This window comes from Morus notabilis, unplaced genomic scaffold (genome assembly GCF_000414095.1).
Source record: "Morus notabilis unplaced genomic scaffold, ASM41409v2 Scaffold2459, whole genome shotgun sequence".
NCBI lineage: Eukaryota > Viridiplantae > Streptophyta > Magnoliopsida > Rosales > Moraceae > Morus > Morus notabilis.
In genome coordinates, this window is record NW_010359790.1 from 20,180 (window position 1) to 41,026 (window position 20,847).

General features: G+C 33.2%; 1 protein-coding gene and 1 long non-coding RNA gene across 3 annotated transcripts in view; both read left to right on the top strand.

Annotated features, from left to right (window-relative positions):
• The window catches only part of LOC21385159 (probable RNA-dependent RNA polymerase 1), a 6,427-nt gene extending 2,136 nt beyond the window's left edge, over window positions 1-4,291 (top strand). Inside the window, 4 exon segments of the mRNA XM_024163599.1 lie at window positions 1,041-2,905; window positions 3,051-3,201; window positions 3,477-3,783; window positions 3,786-4,291. Coding sequence (XP_024019367.1) covers window positions 1,041-2,905; window positions 3,051-3,201; window positions 3,477-3,783; window positions 3,786-4,204 — 2,742 coding nt within the window. The 3' untranslated portion in view covers window positions 4,205-4,291.
• A 2,551-nt stretch (window positions 4,292-6,842) lies between these two features.
• On the top strand, window positions 6,843-17,508 carry LOC112091002. 2 transcript variants are annotated; one of them, XR_002901944.1, is made up of 3 exons: window positions 6,843-7,004; window positions 8,244-8,314; window positions 17,354-17,508. It is a non-coding gene; the product is annotated as an uncharacterized LOC112091002 (long non-coding RNA). The 2 variants fall into 2 exon arrangements; XR_002901943.1 differs by lacking the exon at window positions 6,843-7,004 and adding an exon at window positions 7,551-7,797.
• The last annotated feature ends 3,339 nt before the right edge of the window (window positions 17,509-20,847 follow it).

Genomic DNA, 20,847 nt, shown 5'->3' on the forward strand with positions numbered 1-20,847 from the left:
GATTTTTCAAAGGGAAACCACTAGATATGGGTTCTAGGTCCTAAAACAAGTCCAAAGAACCTAAGATCTCCAATTTCTACTCTAGTTTTACTCAAAAACCATCAAAATCCGGTTTAAACCAAAAATAAGTTTTGAAATCCAAAAACTTGAGATTCAAGAGAGGTTCTTTCAGTTATCTTACCTCGTATCCTTCTCTTGACGTTGAAAACTTTTTTAAATCTTTACTTGGTTCAAGATCCGTTTGATTTGGGACAAAATGAGAGAGAGAGAGAGAGCACGGGAGAGTGAGAGTGAAGGAGAGAGAGTGCACGGGAAAGGAAAGAGAAAGGAAAGGAAAAAGGAAAAATACCTTGGAACTATTTAAACTCACACGTGTCAGAAACATTTATTAATTAAACTCAATTAATAATCCATATTAGGCACACTAATAATCTCAATTACCTTAATTAATCTTAATTAATTCTTCAAGGTGTTACATAACACTTATAAACCGATATTCATAAAGTATTTAATAATATATACACATAAATAATAAAATTTTTATTTTAGTAATTAAATAATAAAATTTATTTTATTAATTAAATAATAATATCCTTAATTACATCTTATATTTTCAAGACATCATTTCCACCAGTAACCTCAACGGCTTAAATCATATTCTACTTTTATACACATAAATAATAAAATTTTTATTTTAGTAATTAAATAATAAAATTTATTTTATTAATTAAATAATAATATCCTTAATTACATCTTATATTTTCAAGACATCATTTCCACCAGTAACCTCAACGGCTTAAATCATATTCTACTTTTCTAGTTTCTCTATGTAAGAAAAATTCCCTGCTTCATGTCAACAATACAATGATTTAAACCATAGAACCAATGAATTCTGTGCTCTAAAGAAACGTCTCAGTGATATACTTTAAGTAAAACCTGACTCTTTGGTGTAAATGGAAAGATAGCTACAACATTTTTGGTAATTGGCACTTGGATGAAATAGCTAAAAGTTTCCCTTTTTTTTCCCTTTCTGTTGCTAGTTTCTCGGAGCCCCTCAGATTTTTCAAAAACAAGTCTCTGTTATGAACTACTTTAAGGAAGTTCCTGATAAGTGCTGGGAGAGGGATGTTGATTTCACTCCAGCTTGTTGCATTGGGCAATCTTCTGCTCTCTGCTTGGAGATTCCAAACTGGCGCCAACTTCCAAACTTGCGCGATTGTTTCGTCTACTACAAAGAAGATGAAGGTCAATTCTCTCTACAGCAAGGTTCTCCTTTCTCTTCTAGTTCAGACCTTGTTCCCACAGTGGTTCCTTCTCAAGGAATCAACTTGCCATACAAAATCCTGTTCAAAGTAAATTCCTTGGTTCAGCATGGATGTCTTCCGGCTAAAGCACTTGATCTCAAGTTTTTCCGGTTAGTCGATCCGAGTAGAATTCAGCTTGAATACATAGAGTCTGCTCTTGAAAAACTGCATCACTTAAAAGATTGCTGCTACAATCCACTGAGATGGCTTAAGAAGCAATATATAAAGTACAACAGAAGTGGGCAGATTCCAAAACTGCGCACAATTACTTTAGATGACGGCTTGGTGTATGTACACCGTGTTCAGGTAACACCAACAAAAGTATACTTTTGTGGCCCTGAGATCAATCTCTCCAACCGCGTCTTGCGCAACTACCACGAGGATATCAACAATTTTCTTCGCGTTTCTTTTGTTGATGAGGACTTGGATAAGTTATCTTCAACGGATTTATCCGCACACGGAAGTTCTGAGAATGGAAAAAGGCGAACGAGACTCTATGACAGGATACTTTCTACTCTAAGAAATGGCATACTCATTGGCGACAAGAAGTTCGAGTTTCTTGCGTTTTCATCGAGTCAGTTGCGAGAGGGTTCAGCTTGGATGTTTGCTTCAAGAGACGGACTTACCGCAGCAGATATTAGGAAATGGATGGGTGATTTTCGTTGCATTAAAAATGTGGCAAAATATGCTGCCAGGCTAGGTCAATCTTTTGGCTCTTCCCACGAAACTTTTAGAGTTGGTAGGCATGAAGTTGAGTTAATTCCTGACATACAAGTTGAAAGAGATGGAAAAAATTATTGTTTCTCTGATGGAATTGGCAAAATATCCGAAGACTTTGCGAGAGAAGTGGCCAAAAAATGTGGTCTAAACAGGTTTACTCCATCAGCCTTTCAAATTCGCTATGGTGGCTATAAAGGTGTTGTGGCTGTTGATCCCACATCTTCAATGAAGCTGTCATTGAGAAAAAGCATGTGCAAGTACGAGTCAAAGAACAACAAGCTAGATGTTTTGGCATGGAGCAAGTACCAGCCATGCTTCTTGAACCGCCAATTGATCACTCTGCTGTCAACTCTTGGAGTCAGTGATCACGTTTTTGAAAAGAAGCAAAAGGAGACCGTGAATCGCCTGGAGTCCATCTTAACTGATTCTTTAAGAGCACAAGATGAACTGAAGATGATGTTCCCTGGAGAGATCACAAACACTCTAAAAGAGATGCTTATGTGTGGTTACGAGCCAAATGAGGAGCCATTTCTTGCAATGATGCTGCAAACATTGCGTGCATCGAAGCTGCTGGAATTGCGGACAAAAACAAGGATACATGTTCCCAACGGAAGAGCTATGATGGGATGCTTAGATGAAACTGGGACACTTGAATACGGTCAAGTGTTTGTGCAGTGTTCTCGTCCCCAACTCTTTGATAATTCCTCTTTAGTCTTCAACATCAGCAGTTCAAGCCCAGACACGTTTGTTGTTAAGGGAAAGACGGTTGTTGCTAAAAATCCTTGTCTACATCCAGGAGATGTGCGAGTCCTCAAGGCAATGGATGTGCCGGAGTTGCACCACATGGTGGATTGCGTCGTTTTTCCACAGAAGGGAAAGATGTAAACATGTCTTGTTTTGTACTCTATACATACAATGAGCATTCATGCATGGTATATCTGATCTTATGTCAAGTATGTCAAACTGAGTGTTTCTCTGTTCACTTTATTGATCTGCTTGACTGATTCTGCTTTTTAATTTGCTCAGGCCTCATACCGATGAATGTTCTGGGAGTGACTTGGATGGAGACACTTACTTCGTCTGTTGGGACCAAGAGCTCATTCCTCGTCGGCGAGCTGATGCCATGGACTATACGTCGGCAAAAACTATAGAAGTAGATCATGAGGTTACAATGGAGGTATTTCTCAGTTCAACAATAGCTTGACAAGCATATCTTAAACTGTTTTTTTTTTTCCTTTATTATAACTTAGAATAGATGACGTATTTTGATTGTATATGTGGAATGTTCTATTACGGTATTCTAATAGTTGAGATAATTATTGTTAAAACCTTCAGAACACTGGTTGCTTGTTCTCCAGGTCTAAAGTTTTTTAGTTGGCCTTGCAGTTGTGTCGCTGATATTTGCTTTCACATGTTCTAAGTCATAACTGCATGATTTTGCTTGTGGTACAGGAAATTATGGAGTACTTTGCAGACTATCTAGTTGACGATAACTTGGGAATTATTTCGAATGCGCATACTGTTTTTGCAGACAAAGAGCCGAAAAAGGCCAGGAGCAAAGAATGTATTGAGCTAGCAAAGCTATCCTCAATTGCCGTGGATTATCCAAAAACAGGTGTGGCCGCAATAATCCCAGGTCATCTGCGTGCAAAAGAGTACCCGGACTTCATGGAAAAGACTGACGGGTTTGGGGTTTGGGGTTTAGGGTTTGAGGGTTTACAGTTCACGGTTCAGGGTTCTGGGTTCTGGGTTAAGGGCGCAGGGCTCAGGGCTCAGGGCTCGGGGTTCGGGGTTCAGTGTTCGGTGTTCGCGGCAATGTCCTCAAAAAGTCGAGGTATTTTGACAAGAAAAGAGACTTGGAATCAACAAATTATGCAGTAAAGGCACTGATCAAAGAAGCTAGGACTTGGTTCAACAATCAGGGAGATGAAGCAGCGAATGGAGGTGATGATGCATACGCAAAGAAAGCGTCTGCTTGGTACCATGTTACTTATCATCCTCATTACTGGGGCCGCTACAATAAGGACATGGGCAGAGACCATTTCCTAAGCTTCGCTTGGAGTGTCTACGACAGACTTGTCATGATCAAGAGGGACAATGCAAGCATGAAAAGATCTTTGCGCATTTCATCATTGGTGAAAGAGTTCAACTCTGGACATTATTTTTCCAGTGAAGTTTGATGTCTTCAGTCTTTGAAAACCATTCTAATGAGCACCTCTGCTCTTGCTAAGTAAGTTTACAGTGCTAGTTTGAGATTGTAATATAGTTTGATGTGTGATTACTATACAGTATTTGTGCGTGCCGTAATGTATATGGAGCTGTAGGGTCTTTTGTTTTTTTGTTTTTTTTATTTCTTCATTGCGGATGCTCCTCTGGCTTATTTTTGTTGCACGGTGTGTATTTCTCCTTTGATGCATGCCATTTTGGATAATTTTTTCCTTTTTTCCTTTTGTCTTCTTTGATGGTTTTTACTTATTTTCTCCCTGTGATTTTGGCGGATGCTGTCCTGATTCATTTGGATCTTGGTGCAGGTTTTTTTGCATTTTCCTCTCTCATTCATTTGGGTTTGGATTGTTTTTTTCTTCTTTCCTTCTGCCTTCTTCGCCTGTTTTTATTTGTGTTTTTGGTGCAGGTTTTTTCGATTCATCTACATTTTGGTTGAGGCTTCTTCTATTTTCCTGGTTTGCCTTTATGTTCGTTTAATTGTTGGTTTTAGCTTCAACTTTGAGTTTTTTTACGCTTTTGGAGGACTGCATGTTTTGTGCTCTTTTCCTTTCTTCGTGATTTTTTTGCTTTTCCCACTGGTTTTGGTACTTATTTCCTTCTGTCGCTGCTGGTCTGTTTAAATTTTTCAATATTTATAGAAATTTGTTATAATTTTGTAGTTGTTGACAGGTACAATTTTTGAAAATTTTTTATGTGCTGCTTTATTTATCCCCTCGATTGATTCTTTTCTTCAAAAAGAAGCTTCTATGTAGATGGTTCCATGTTTTTTTTTTTTAAATTTATCTTGGTCTTCTTTTTTTCCTATTTATTTTTTTCATGATTCGTGTTGTGGACGGCACTGATTTGTCTTGCCATCTTGCTTAATTGTACTCATTTTGCTGCAGATGCATTAAATGAATCTTCAAAAAGAAGCTTCTATGCAGATGGTTTCATGTTTTTTTTTTTTTTTAAATTCATCTTGCTCTTCTTTTTTTCCTATTCTTTGAAAACCATTCTAATGAGCACCTCTGCTCTTGCTAAGTAAGTTTACAGTGCTAGTTTGAGATTGTAATATAGTTTGATGTGTGATTACTATACAGTATTTGTGCGTGCCGTAATGTATTATTAATAATTATTGAGTCTGTAAGTTTGGCTAAATAGTAAATGTAGTGTGGGAATAGTTGATTACATGAATTGTTAGTGGGGGATTGACTATGATCTTATCTTTACTTTGCATTTCAGAGAATTTCAGGATAACTAAAAATATTAAAATAACTTTTCTCACACCAATTGATTTAAGTTTATCGTTGATTAACTCAATGACTTTTCATTATCAATATCACTTAGTAAGTAACCAAAATTAATTAGTAATTAATCAATTTTAATCGACAAATTACATGTTTATTAGTGACAAATTATTAATAAATCAGTCAATCACTGATTAATTATCGATCAAGCAATGATTGACTACTGAAAAAAATGGTCATTTGGTTAAAATAAAAAAAAAGTTTGTCCATTTGTTTTTAAAAAATAAAAAGTTCGGCTTTTTATTAACAAAAAAAAAGTGGTCAAAATGAAACCATTTACTTGATTTTTCCTTTTTACTTGTAGTCAAACTTTTTTCTGAATGTAGCCCTCGTAAAGATAAATAAATATGGGGTCGTTTTTTTACAATAAAATTCAGAAAAAATTTAAATTCAAGTTATAATTTTATTTAAGTTCACGTTCTTTTAAATTTTAATTTTATTCAACTTTACTCAACTTTATTCAAGTTATAACTTCAACTTAAATTATAACTCAAATTTAATTCAAAAACTATACTCAAGTTACACTCTAAAAGAAGAACTCTGTATATTTTCTAACTGTCTCGCTAAAATAATTTCTTCTATGTGTACTTACGTAAACTTTTTTTTTTTTTTTTCAACCCTCTCATATAATTTTTCCCACATTATTATTATAAATATACATAGGAAACCCAAGGTTGCACTGTTCACACACTCACCGATCAGTATTCATTATACAGTGCACGTTTTTTCCCCGTTTTGCCCTTGCTTTCTCTTTTCTTTCTTCGTTTTTGTGTGGGGGCCTTTTTGTCTTTTCCTGCCCATGTGTTGTGACTTTGCGTTTTTTGCCTTTGTCTCTTTGTTTTTGTTTGTCGTTTGGTTTCTAGTGAAGCCCTAAGCCTCATTTCTTTTTTCTGTGTTTCTTCTTGCGTCGTTTCTTCCATTTTTTTCTCCGCTAAAAGTTTGCCCTCCATTTTTGGCTTCTTTGTTTCTCTCAGTCCTTAGTTGGTTTTGGTCCTTTGATAGTTTTTAGCGCAAGCTTCTTCTGCTTGCTTCTGCTCATTTTCCCCTATTTTGATTGGGGATTTTGTTTGGGTTTCTTCTGCGATTTCGACCGATTGTGTATTTTGTGTTATATGCTATTTCTTTTTCTTCCATCTTTTTCTTTTTTAATTGTTGTGGCATTTTTTGCTTTTGTTGATTTTTTCTTTTTGCTCTTCTGTTGTTTTAATTTGGGATTTTTCATGGCTCTCTTCTGTTTTTTTGCTGAATTCAATATTCCGGGTTTTATGCAAATTTTTTTTTTTTAAAAAGAGGCATTGTTCGGTATTTTTTAAGCTTCTTTAAGATTTATTACTTTTTTTATGTTGGAATTTTTTTTTCCCTTTTACTGATGAGAATCGGATTTTGCTCAATTGTTTTCTTCCTTTTGACAGCTGCTTCCTTTCACCAGAAAGAGATTTTGGATCTTCCCCGTGGCTGATTTTCATAGGTAAGTCTCGGATTTTTTTTCCTTTTTATACACTTGGCTATTTGATAACGTTATTCCTGGGTTCTGCCTAAGTCGGTTTCCTTTGTATCTAATCATCTGTTGATTTATAGTAGTGACCTATAATGCTTACAGTGTTGATATGTACTTTTATGTTGATGATCTGTGCCCTTTTTATTTCAAACTCATTAAATGAGTTGAGATTTTTCCTCCTTTTATGAATTGGAATTTCCCAACAAAATTTTTTTTTTCTTTTTTAATTTTTTTTCTCTCCTATCTGTATTGCTTATTGCTTCGGTTTTTTTTTCACATTTTTTCCCGGTTTGCCCTTGCTCTCTCTTTTGTTTTTCCTCTTTTGTGTGGGTGTGTTTCTGTCTTTTCCTTCCCATGTGTTGTGACTTTACGTTTTTTGCCTTTGCCTCTTTGTTTTTTTTTTTTTTTTTTTTTTTTTTTTTTTTTTTTTTTTTCGTTTGGTTTTTAATGAAGCCCTAAGCCTTTTTTTTTTTTTTTTTTTTTTTTTTTTTTTCCTTCTTGCGCCGTTTCTTCCATTTTTTCTCCGCTAAAAGTTTGCCCTCCATTTTTGGCTTCTTTGTTTCTCTCAGTCCTTACTTAGTTTTGGTCCTTTGATCGTTTTCGGCGCAAGCTTTTTCTGCTTGTTTCTGCTCATTTTCCCCTGTTTTGATTAGGGATTTCTTCTTTCCCCTCTTTTCTTCGGCTATTTTTTGTTTCTTCGTTCCTTTGATTGGTTGCTGATCATCTTCTCCTGTTGTCATTAGAAATAATGCTATGGCTTATTGTGAGTTTCCTTTCTGCTCTCCCCTGTTCTCTTCGGCCATTCTTTGGTTTTTTTTTTTTTGTGCTCTTTTGATATGCGAATTTGCATGGCTTATTGTGGGTTTCCTTTCTTCTCTCCCCTGTTCTCTTCGGTCATTCTTTGGTGCTTTTTTTGTGCTCTTTTGATTTGCGGATTTACATTTGTTTTTTTCTGTGTTCTTACCAGAGTGAATGTTGTGGAATGCATATTTTGTGTTATGTACTTTTTTCCCTCCCTTTTTATCAAACCTCTGTTGTTTCTGTTTTGTTCTTTTGATTCAGAAATTTGTATGGGCTCTTTTTCCCTTCTCACCGGCGTGAATATTCTGGAAATTTCTTCAACTACTTAAATTTATTTTTTTTATTTTGGAAATATTTGTTCTTCACTAATGATTGTCGATTTCTTCTGCACTGCTCTTCTCCTTGCAGCAGTTTATTTGTTTTTCCACAGAGGGATTTAGACACGTATGCATGGATTTCCACAGGGCTGATTTTCGTAGGTAAATGCTCCCTTTCTCTTTCTCGGTGCAAATTGTTCCTGAATCAATTCTTTTTTTTTTTTTTTTTTTTTTTTTTTTTTTTTTTTTTTTTTGTTTTTTTTTTTTTTTTGCATTTAATGGTTATCTGATCTGTAATGCTGATCTGTGATTCCTATGATCTCGCTTTGTACTTTTGCCTTGATGATCTGTAGCCTTTCCGTTGTAGAGACTTTAAATGAGCTAGGCATTTTTTTTCACTTTTACTGTGCAGAATATGCAGTATATTCTCCCTGTTTCTCTCGGTTGATTATGCTTTGATTTTTTCCTTCCTATTTTTGTTACTCGCATTATTTTTTCCCTCTTTTTTTTTTTACCCCTTGCTCAATATTTGTCCACCGACTTAATTGTATTAGACGTGATATTCTCATTGGTCATCTTAGTGTTTATATATGTGCAAAATACTATTGCCGTAGGTTAATTTATTGTCTAACTTCTCTGCCCTTTCTTCACTTAAACCTGACATCGTGCCCTTTCTATCTCAGTGTTGATCATTTACTACCTTTATTTACCTTGCCCTATTTATTGCTCTATTGTCTTAGTTCTGTCTTTTTCCTTCCTCTTTCATTGGCTGGCATTGGTTACTTAAGGCAGTGCTCACAATATCTTAGATACTATTAATGATTTCTATATCTTGATGTTTTTATTATTCTTTGTCAATGCTGAGTGTGCTGGTTTGTTCTATTGTTAATACTATGTGTTATTTCCTATAGTGTTTAAAAAAGTTAATTCCTATTCATTATCAATAAATCTTAATGATCTATAGTTGTCTTCTTAATTTATTTCATAATAGTATATAAGTGGTTTAATTTTACATAATATTTTTCTCAAGTTTAATTGATTTTAGTGTATGTCAATGCTTATTACAATTGTTTTATATGTGCTTATTGCTATGTAACATATTTAGAAATTGTTATGAATGTACTTCTTATTCATGTGGATTTTGTCTTTAGATTATGATTTTGCTAGTAGTTTTTTATTATAATTGTCTAAATATTCTTTTTTTCCCCCTTTTTTTTACTTGGTCTAACCCTTTTCGGTTTTTGGATGTGCTATTTTATCTTTACCTGCTTATTCTTTAGTCTTTTAAATTTTGTCTGTTGTGCGTAGATTTAGGTAGTTGATATTCTCTGTTTAGGGTAGTTTTGAGACCGTTGCAGGTACTGTCCATGATTCTTCCTCATATTACCTTAATATTTGTTGTTATTGGATATATTAGTTTGTTATGTTGCTATTAGTTTTTACTGTTTGTTATGCTGCTGGACAAAACCTGTTTTTGTTGTTATGATTGTGTTTTCATATGTTTTGTCAACATATAGCAATGACATATTATTATAAATATACTAAGGAAACCCAGCTTAGCACTGTTCACACACTCACGGAACACTATTCATTGTACAGTGAATATTTTCTTTCCTGGTTTGCCCTCGCTCTTTCTTTTCTTATGTTTTTTCTGTACGTGGGCGTTTTTGTCTTTTAACATAATGTTTTGTGAATGTGTGTCTGTGCCCTTTCCTCCTGAATGTTTTATTTGTCCTTAGTTTTGGGCTTTTGGTCATTTTGCTTCTCATGAAGCCCTATCCTCCATCTCCTTCGATGGGTTCTCTCTGGTTGCCTCCATTTTTCCCTCCGCCAAAAATTTTGCCCCCATTTTTGGCCATTTTTGCTGCTCATGAAACCCCCTTTTTCATCTCTTTCTTCGGTAGCTTCTCTTCGGCTGCTTCTTCTATTTTTTCCTCTGCGAAAAACTTGCCCTCTATTTTTTGCTTTTTCATTTTTCTCATTCTTTACTTGATGTTGGGTTTTCAGATGTTTTTGATGCAGGTCTTTTTTTTTTGCCTTCGTTCACTTTCTACTATTTCTATTAGAGATTTTGTCCAGCATTTTGTTGTGTGGTTTTTGTGTAGTATTTTTTCCCCTTTTTTTCTTCTTCCTCTTCAATTAACTATCGATTTTTTTTTATTGTTTTTTGTTGATTCTATGTTGTTTAGATTTGGATTTTCTATGTACTTTCTCTGTTTTCTTGTTGGAGTAAATATTTTGGGTTGCATGCAATTTTTTTGTTGTTGTTGATTCTCTTCTGTTGCTTTTCTGTTTTTTAGATTTGGTATTTTTCACTGAACTTTCTTTGTCTCCTTGCCGAACTAAATATTTTGGGTTCCATGCATTTTTTTTTATAAAAAAAACATTTAGTGATATTTTGTTAACTGCTTAAAATTTATTGTCATTTCTTATTTTCGAATTTTTTTCTTTCTATTGATGACTATTGGATTTTGCTCGAGTGGTTTGTTTGTTCCAACAGCTTATTTATTTGCGCAGAAAGTGGTTTATATTTATATGTTTGGATCTTCCCCATGGCTGATTTCTATAGGTAAATAATGCATTTTTTTCCCGTACAGATTTTTTTATTGGCTGATTTTGTTCCTGGCTTTTACCTAAATCAATCTCCTTTGCATTTACTCATTTGCTGATGTGTAGTGATGATTTGTGATACTTAAGATGTTGATCTGTACTTCTAGGATGATGATCTATATCCTTTTGTTCCAGAAGCATTAAATGAATTAGAGATTTTTCCCTCCTTTTATGGTTCGGAGTATATGCATAGAATCTGTTAGAAAAAAGCCTGTGTTTTTTCTTCTTTTTTGAATTTTTTCCCTTTTCTTCTGGATTGACTATTGCTTTGGATTTTCTTTTTCTTTTTCTTTTCTTTTGTGATTCTGATCCTATACTATTTTTATCATTTGTTTTGATGAAAAATGTTCCATCCTTTTTTTTTTTACACCGAATTTAAACATTCTTTTTTCACCGACTTTCAATTATTACATGTGGTATTGTCATTGCTTAGCTTGCTCTTTATATATAGGAAATGTTGTTGCTACGTATTAATTGATTCTGTAAATTGTGTCCTTTTCTTCTTATGCCTCACATCTTTCGTTTTCTCCCCTATTATTGATCATTTTGAGTGGTTTGTTTGTTCCCACAGCTTATTTATTTGCGCAGAAAGTGGTTTATATGTATATGTTTGGATCTTCCCCATGGCTGATTTCTATAGGTAAATAATGCATTTTTTCCCCGTACAGATTTTTTTATTGGCTGATTTTGTTCCTGGCTTTTACCTAAATCAATCTCCTTTGCATTTACTCATTTGCTGATGTGTAGTGATGATTTGTGATACTTAAGATGTTGATCTGTACTTCTAGGATGATGATCTATATCCTTTTGTTCCAGAAGCATTAAATGAATTAGAGATTTTTCCCTCCTTTTATGGTTCGGAGTATATGCATAGAATCTGTTAGAAAAAAGCCTGTGTTTTTTCTTCTTTTTTGAATTTTTTCCCTTTTCTTCTGGATTGACTATTGCTTTGGATTTTCTTTTTCTTTTTCTTTTCTTTTGTGATTCTGATCCTATACTATTTTTATCATTTGTTTTGATGAAAAATGTTCCGTCCTTTTTTTTTTTTACACCGAATTTAAACATTCTTTTTTCACCGACTTTCAATTATTACATGTGGTATTGTCATTGCTTAGCTTGCTCTTTATATATAGGAAATGTTGTTGCTACGTATTAATTGATTCTGTAAATTGTGTCCTTTTCTTCTTATGCCTCACATCTTTCGTTTTCTCCCCTATTATTGATCATTTAGTATTGTGCTTTGTCTTGGCCTATTTACTGCTCCATCCTTTTACTCCTGTCTCTTTGCCATCTACTTGGTTGATTGAGATTCGTTATTTAAGGCAGTGCTCACAATATTTCAGGTACTACTATTAATTTTTGTCCAGATTCTTTTAATGTTCATTATTGATACTATATCTGTTTGTTCCGTTACTATTATTTTCTTTTATTTCTTACACTGTTGACAAAAATACTCTTTTTGACTCTTTTTCACTGTCAATAAACTTCAGTGATCCCTAATTATTTTTTTCTGTGGTGTTTATTTGTTTTATAGTAATATATATAGATAATTTCCTATTTTTTGTTAGTATGTTTTATCTTTAATTAGTTTTAGTCTATGCCAATGATTATTACAACCGGTTTAAACTGTTCACTGCCATGTTATTTATTCAGATGTTGCTATGGATATATTTGTGGTCATTTATATTGTGATTTTTGGACTATGATTTTGCCTGTATTTTTTACCTAGTAATTGTCTAGATGTTTTCTTTTTTTTCCCCTTTCCTTTCTTCTTTACTTTAATATTTTTAGCTTTCTGGTTACCTAGCTTCATCTTGGCTTATTCAGTGCTTAGTGCTCTAAGCTGTGTCTCTTTCAGCTATGTTTGGTTGGCTTACACTCTGTATTTGAGGCACTGTTCTTACCATTGTAGGTACTGTAAATAATTTTTAACCATATCTTCTTAACATTCGTTATTGATATTGGATGTATTAGTTTTTCGTGCTGCTGTTTCTTCCTGTTGATTTTTATAGTGCCGATAAAAATCCCTTTGTTGTTATGACTATCCTTTTTTCCATTTTGTTAGTCGATAATGATGGCACGTTAATTTCTTATTCATTTGTTTTATAACTACACATATATGTAATTACTTCCGTTTAGCATATTTTATCTTTACTTGGGTTTAGTGTGTGGCAATGATGGTTATAATCCGTTTTGGTCTCTTGAATTCTATATAATTTGTCCACCTTATCTGGAATTTGATTTTTTCTTATCTGGATTTCACATTTACTTATCCTTTTTGACTGAATTAATTTAAATCTCCTTTTTTCCCATCTTTGTTATATGGCAATAATGATCATATTCGACTTTGGCATCTTCAATCTCATCTAATTTGTCAAAAAATTGTTGTTAATCAACTCCCCTTATCTGGAATTTGATTTCGTCTATTGTTTTGGCTAAAACAATTTAAATACCTCTCTTTTATTCTTTTGGTCTTCTTTAATTTATAGAACATCGCATTTTAGATACCTTTTTAATTCACCTGGTAGTTTTTGGACAGATTTATATTTTGCTCTGGTCATTTATTTTGTATGACAAAAAAGTCATAATCTGTATGGTAAATATCTGATTAATTTTTGTCCCTTTATGTAGTTGCCATTAATTGGTAGCCATAGAATGGTCATATTTTTTGCCCTTTTATGCAGTTGCCATTAATTGGTAGCCATAAAATGGTCATAGAAATACAAATCAGCTGATTTGCCATATATTATTGATAACAATTGATATCTGAGCCACAATTAGTCCATAAAAACATTACAAAACTCATAATTTATACGCTCCCTCATATTCAATGTTTCTTATTAGTTATTTGTTTGCTTATATCTTGTCATTAGTTTGTTTTCGGTTCTTTTTTCTGAAGTTTAGATAATCAGCTTCTACCATGAAAAATTTTCACTCCACCTGCTTATAAATGAAGAAAGCAGTTGAAAACAAATGAACGCAACCATAAATTTATTACTTTTATCTATTATTTGTTTATAGGTTTAATTCATATACTATTCTTATCTTATTTATTTGTTTTGTAAATGTTCACATCTAATATTGTAAATTATAAATTTATAAATATTACCACTTCCCTATTACCTCCCTGTATATTATAAAATTATTGCCCGCCGCAATGCGCAGGCATATAGCTAGTATATACTAGAGGAGGGGTGAGTTTTCACTGTTCATACACTCACAAAATCTATTCATTGTACAGTAAATGAACAGTGCAGAGACGATTTTACCTTTTTTGTTTTCTTTCCTCCGTTTCTGGGCAGAGTTTTTGGTCTTTTCTCGGCCTATAGTGTGTTGTACGTGCATATGGAGCTCTCTATTCCTTTCTCGATACTTCCGTATGCACGTACAATGCGCGTCTCTGAATTATTCTCTCTCTTTCTCTCTCTCTCTGCTTCGGCGAACGCAGACACAGAGACGAAGGTCTCCGCCTCTATCGTGGCGGCTTCTCCGGACTCCAAAACTCGCTTTCTTCCTCTGAAAGTCCTTCAGTAATTTGGTATCCTATTGCTTTGTGTTGTTTGGCTTTTTTTTTCTTTTCCTGTTTTGATCTTCATCTCATCCATCTCTTCTTCTTGCATTTGCTTGGAGTTTCTGGTGTGGGTTTTGTGCTTATTTCATGTCTATGAAACCTTACTTTTGCTTTCTTTCTCAGTTTGGATCTTCTCTGCGACTTTGGTGGTTTTTTTTCCTTTTCCTGTTTTGTTGTTGATTTCATCTATTTTTTTCCTTAGTTTTGATTGGGGTTTAATTTTGGTGTGGGTTTTATGGTCATTAAATAGCCGTGGAACACTATGTTTGCTTTCTTTCTCGGCTTTTGCCTTTTGAGTTGCTTTATTTTTTCCCCCTTTTATTTTTTTTTGCAGGTGCTTTGATTTATCTCTTTTGGTTGGAATCCTGTGTCAGTCCTTTGGGGTTTATGCTTCATTTTTCTTCTGCGTTTGATCTTCGTGTCTCAAATTTTTTTTCTTTGTTGTACATTGTTTGTTCTGCCTTTTGCGTATTTTTCATGGGTTACATCATTTGCCCTTAGTTTTTTCTGCCTTTTTTTTTAAAAGTTTTTGCTCTTACTTTATCAACTATTATTTTTTGAGTAATACAAATGTTATTTTATTTGCACGAGTGAATTTTTCCTTGGTTCATTTGATGTTGTATATCGGTAATTCTTGGTTTTATCTGTTTCATTTATTGCCTTGATGAGTTGGGTTATTTGTATTGGTCATCTGATCTCCTAGATTGATGATTTGTTCTGCTTTTGTTATAGATATATTAAATGAGCTGTTGATTTTTCTCTCCTTCTATTATCTGGAATTTTCGACAGTTTGATATGATCTGTCCAAATATTGCTGTAAATATATCATCTTAATTCTATTCTATTTTTGTCCATTGTTTTTTATTCAAAACTTTTAAGTTCTTTTTTTCTTTTGTTTTTCCTTACTTTCATGTCCTTACACTCTTATCATAAATATTTAATACAGAAGTTATTTACATATATATTAGTTTTTTTTCAATATTAAGTTCTGGTTTTTTCAACTACTTCTGTTTGGCCATGGTATTTTGTAATGGTTTTAAATTATTTTCAATCCCAGATGTTTACACTTACACTGTGTAAATAGAACTTCATTTACTTATATAAAATGTTGTTTTTTGTTCTTTTTTTTTTTATCTATCTTGCATTTTAAGTCTTAGTTATTTAACTATAGTTATTTACTTATCCTAAAGGCTCATGTTATTTTATCAGTTTTTCTTTTTTTTCCCTCTCCTTCTTTCTTCCCTTTTTCCTGTTCCTCAGCAAGCAATTTTGGATTTTTTTAAACTTTAAAGTCTACTTATAATATTCTAAGCTTGATTTACCATTCTTTTCTCTTGGGGCAAGTAGACTTCTAGGCCTTACTTCTTTCCCAGTTTCCTTACGTTTTCTGTTTCGTCCACCTTTTTCTTCAGCTTTTTTCCCTCCTTTTTCTTTGATTTGGTCTATTTTTCCTTCTTTCTTTTTATTCACCTGGTAGTTGCTGGACGGATCTATATCTTATTTTGGTCTTTTTTTTCTTTTTGGGTGGGATACAAGTTATAACCCGTGTGATGAATACAAACATCTTATTAATTTTCATGCCTTTATGCAGTTGCCCTAGTAAGCAGCCATAAAATGACTATGAATATATAAGTTTGTTTATTCATCTCACGTTGATGAAAATATCCAATATTTGAGCCATGATTTTTGCATAAAAATATTATGATATTCATGTTTTATCAACTTCTTTTGACTTTCCCACCCTTCTCTCCCCCCTCCCCCTCTCATTTTTTATTCTTGAAATATTACTAAGAACTTTTCCCCATATATTTTTAATTACTATTGCTAACATTGAATGCATCAGCTTGCTACAACAATGTCAGGATTGGTTGTTTGTGTTGTCTCATCTTTTTCCCTATATGCGTATGTTATTACTGATATATATTGCTGGCGTGGAAAGTTGACAAGAATTTATTCTTATTCTTACGAAATATTAGTCATTTGTTTCTATTTCATGTTTTGCTTCATAAATAAGTACTGTTCGCAGTTTGATTTTTTTTTTATCCCTTCTTCTATTTCATCTTTTGTTACGTTTTTTGTTCTTATTTTACCACTGTATGTTTTTATCGCTGTATCTTGCATCAATATTTGTACTTGGTTAGTCTATATATGGCATTTGGAGTATTTGCAGTGTGAGATATTATTAAGAATTTTCTTCCGTGCATTTATAATAATTGTTGCTGATACTCAACGTACTGATTTGTTCTATTAGTGTTCGTATTTGTTGTTTATGTTCTTTTATATGTTGACATAAAATTTTGTTATATTATTGATGAACATTGCTAATTTAAAAACTTCTGAAACATTCTTTCCTATTCTTAACAAATAATAGCGACCTATATCTATTTTTCCCTTTGCTTCATAAATAAATGGCCATGATCTATCAATGTTTTTTTTTTTTTTTTAAACTTCTTCAACCACACATGCATACGAATATTGGCAATGATCATCATTATTGATTTATATATGTTAAACATTATATGATTTATCTAAAAACTGTTATGGCCGTGTGATTCCTATGTCAATATTTTCCTTGCTTATTTTTTCAATTTTTTTCTCCTTTTCTTAAAGTTCTGGCCTACTTTGTTCTTCTCTTTATTTATTTGAATATTTTTATCTTTCGTACGCCATCTGTTTGCTTAAAAAACTAGAATTATTAATATCGTGCTATTACAAATGCTAAGGGAACTATACACATACATATCTCTGTTCGGTACATTCTATTTTGAAACGTTGTTTTCATATAGCAATAATGGTCGTACTCAATATTGTAAAATACCAATTTCTTAGCTATTGCTTGGTATTCTTATAAAATCACTGTCTCTGAAATCCATTATGATTCTCATCACTATATAAAAAAACAAACTAAAAATGTTGCAACATTCATGTTTTCTCACTTTTTAGTTTTCATTCTGTTGTGTTTTCCTTTTTAATTTTTTATTTACTTATTAATCATTCACTTATTTATTTGTATTTTTCAGGGTCTCCTACTATTTAACACTGTATGTTCTTATCGTTGTATCCTTCATCAATATCTACACGTAAATAGCCCATATTTAGCATTTGGAGTGGTATTTATAGCGCTCGAGGTATTCTTAAGAACTTTCTTCCATGTATTTTCAATAACTGTTGCTGATGGTGGATGTAGTAATTTGTTATAGTAGTATTCATATTTATTATTTATACTTAATTATCTGTGTTGGTATAAAGCTTTGTTATATCATTAATTCACATTGCTAATTTAAAAACTTGAGAAATATTCTTTCCTGCTCTTAACAAATATTACCAAGCTATATCTATTTTGTCCTTTGCTTCATAAAGCGTACGAGGGACAAGCCGCTTTTCCCAGGTAAGCTTGCGGAAATTGGGGACTTCCAGACTCGCTATCTTGGCCTCTCCCTACGTAATAGTTTCCCTTTCTATCACTGTTAGTCGGCACTCCGGTCTCACTTTTCTTCCATGTCTTCCTTTAGCATGATTTGATACTCTCTTTTTGAATAAATCCCTTTCCAACAAAAGCCTCAGCTGCATAGAAAAGAAGAAGAGGTGAGTGGAAGCAGGGTTAAGACACAATAGAGGAGTAAATCTTTGCTTCTGTCATACACCAAGGAGACAATCCGGATCCAACCCATAATTATGGATCTGAATTGTTAATCAGGAGTAAAATTTAGACTCGCGCACTCTAAAAGTAAGGGTTCGTTCACTTCGTTGATTCGAATTTGTAATTTGAGTTGAGATGTGATTTTATGTGAGAATTTTTTACTGTAATAAAAAAGTTAGATGTGACTGTTTCTAAGAATTTTTTACTGTAATAAAACTCAAATTTTAAACTCGAATCGGTGAAGTGAACTGGACTTAAGTTTAACAATTTTTTTTAGTAAAAGAAAAAAAAGACCGTCGATTTCATAAATCTTCTTCTCCAGCAATGATTTGAACGTGCCTTCAAACATGAAGGTTAAATACATGGGCATGAAGCAGAACGTTGGCCAAGAGTTGTCCAACTACAAATGGGTAAATCATATAATCCAGATCGTAACTACCTATCCACGAGAAAAGTTGTCTAAAAATGATGGTAAATGTTCAAACTTTTATCCCATGTTAACGATTCATAACTATCAAATTATCAATCACGTTTGTGACTGAACAAGGTGTTAGACTGATTGAATCACCTAATAGACAGTGTTATGCTGCTCGCTTTACCGTCACTTGCAACTGCAACAGTGCATCTTCAACACGCATTCCCTGAACTAATGCAGCGACCAATTTCACCTTCTTTGAACTCTGAGTAGTTACGTCAAACAAAAAGGATAAAATTATTTTTGTACTTTTATTATAGCGAAATATGCTCTTAGTATTATATATTTTTTATAATAATAAAACGGTACATTACCGTTCTTAAAAACATCTTCTTAACTTTTGAGACATAGGGTGCGTTTATTAAAACGTAAAGGAATGTAATGGGATTAAAAAGGAAAGTAAAGTAATAAGATTAAGGATCATTCATTTTCTTTATGTGTTTACTTGACTATTAGATGATGGAATGAGAAATAACATCATTCACTTTCTTATGTTTACTAAAATTGGGAATAATAATTTTATGAATGTAATCCTTAAAATATCCTTTATACAATTAAATAATCATTGATTATATAGTAATTCATTAAGGGTAGTAAGTAAATTTAATATTTATTCTCTTTGATAAGGAATCAATATTAGGAGTGTAAGGATTGGTATTCCCTTTCCTCATTCTCTATATTGTGTGGGGATTAAATCTCCATTACTAATTTTGTAAGTAAACACATTATTAGATGAGAAAGGGAATCATTCCTCATTTTTCAAAAGGAAATCATTCGTCATTTTTCCTTTCTCTTTGATGCAAATTAAACATGTCCATAATATACAAACTACCCTTCTTATTAATTAAATAGAAATCAATATTCTTTAAAAAAATCTAAAAATATTTTAAAACATTAAAATATTTTAAAAAATAACAAAATAAAAAAGTTCATGACTTTTTTTAGATTATTAGTTTTTGGCTAATTAAATAGAATGATACTAAAGTCATTTTACGTCTCAAAAATTAGTTTTAGTGTACCAAGAAAATGTTTTTAAAACATCAAGATACCGATATAATATTAACAAAAACACGAAGTATAAAAAACATGTTTCGCAATAACACGAATTACCAAAATGATTTTTTCCCTTAACAAAATCACATGATAAGAAAATGAACATTACAGAATGCACTTGAAGAGCAGGTAGATAGGCGGCACATGTACCTAGTCATTCTTATTAGAGTGAATTTTTGCACCCCGTTTGTTTTACTAATTTATAAGAATGTAAAGTAAAGTTGCATTTTATTTTAATCCATGAGAACTCAAAATTCCTTAAAAGAAAATATAAAATTTTAGAATTTTAAAAAGTTATTAATGAGACACAGTTTTAAACCCTTAAATTCAGTCTTATTATATAAACTTGATAAAAGCTTACAGACTAGTCGATAGTGATTCTGCTAAACAAAAATTAGATTTTATCTGGTTCATTTTTAATGTTAAAATTATAGTTTGCTGGTATCAAGTAAAAATTATACATTCGAAGTTTATATTAAATTCAGGGGAGAATTTTGTAACTTTTCTGAAGTTTCTTCACTTCCCTATTTGGTTGCTGCAGTTTACTCGAGAAAGGCCTAAGTTCACATTCGACGTGTCAAAACTCAAAACGAAACTCGAAAATAAATTCGAGTTACCTACCTTATTTTGAGTTCATCTTCCCACTGCAACTTGAGTTCTAGAGTGAAGATTTCTGGCTATTGACTATTGCGTGCTTCATCCATCTCTAACGCTCTAACATGCCATAACTGCTACTTCACGTGCTTCTACAGTAAGATTCCTGTAAGTTCTGCTGCCTTTTGACCATAAATCACTCCTTCAAGCTTCAATTTCACTCCTTAAAAGCTTCAATTCCGCCCCATACCCATAACTCAAATGCTCCCTTTGAGTTCTGCTACCTTTTCCTCAATTTGAGATAGAAACCCTAGCCCCAAAATTCACCCCTCATCTTCTGCCGCTGGTCTCCATTCAAGACGGAGAAATTCGGGGGTAGAAATCGATCTCTTCGGCAACCTCCTTGGGCAACAATCCTAGCTTGATGTAGAAGGAAAGAGTCTCGACGTAGTGCTTTCCTGTGCCGACGTAGTGCTTTCCTGTGGCGACGTGAAATCTACTTCCCCCTCCATTGTCGTCGCCGGTACCTCACTCAGGGACAGCAGTCTTCGCGTTTTGGGAATCTCAGAGCAGATCAAACCCACTCCTCTGTAGGCTCCAACTCGGTAAGCACTCGAATCCTAGGTTTAATTCCTTCCAAGTTGCATGCTCATCTCCTCCACCAGCAACACTTTCCCCATGGTAACCACACAAAAAAAAAAACTCTTTCTTTTTTCTTTTTTAACTTTCTCTCTGGTTTGTTTGGTTGCCGA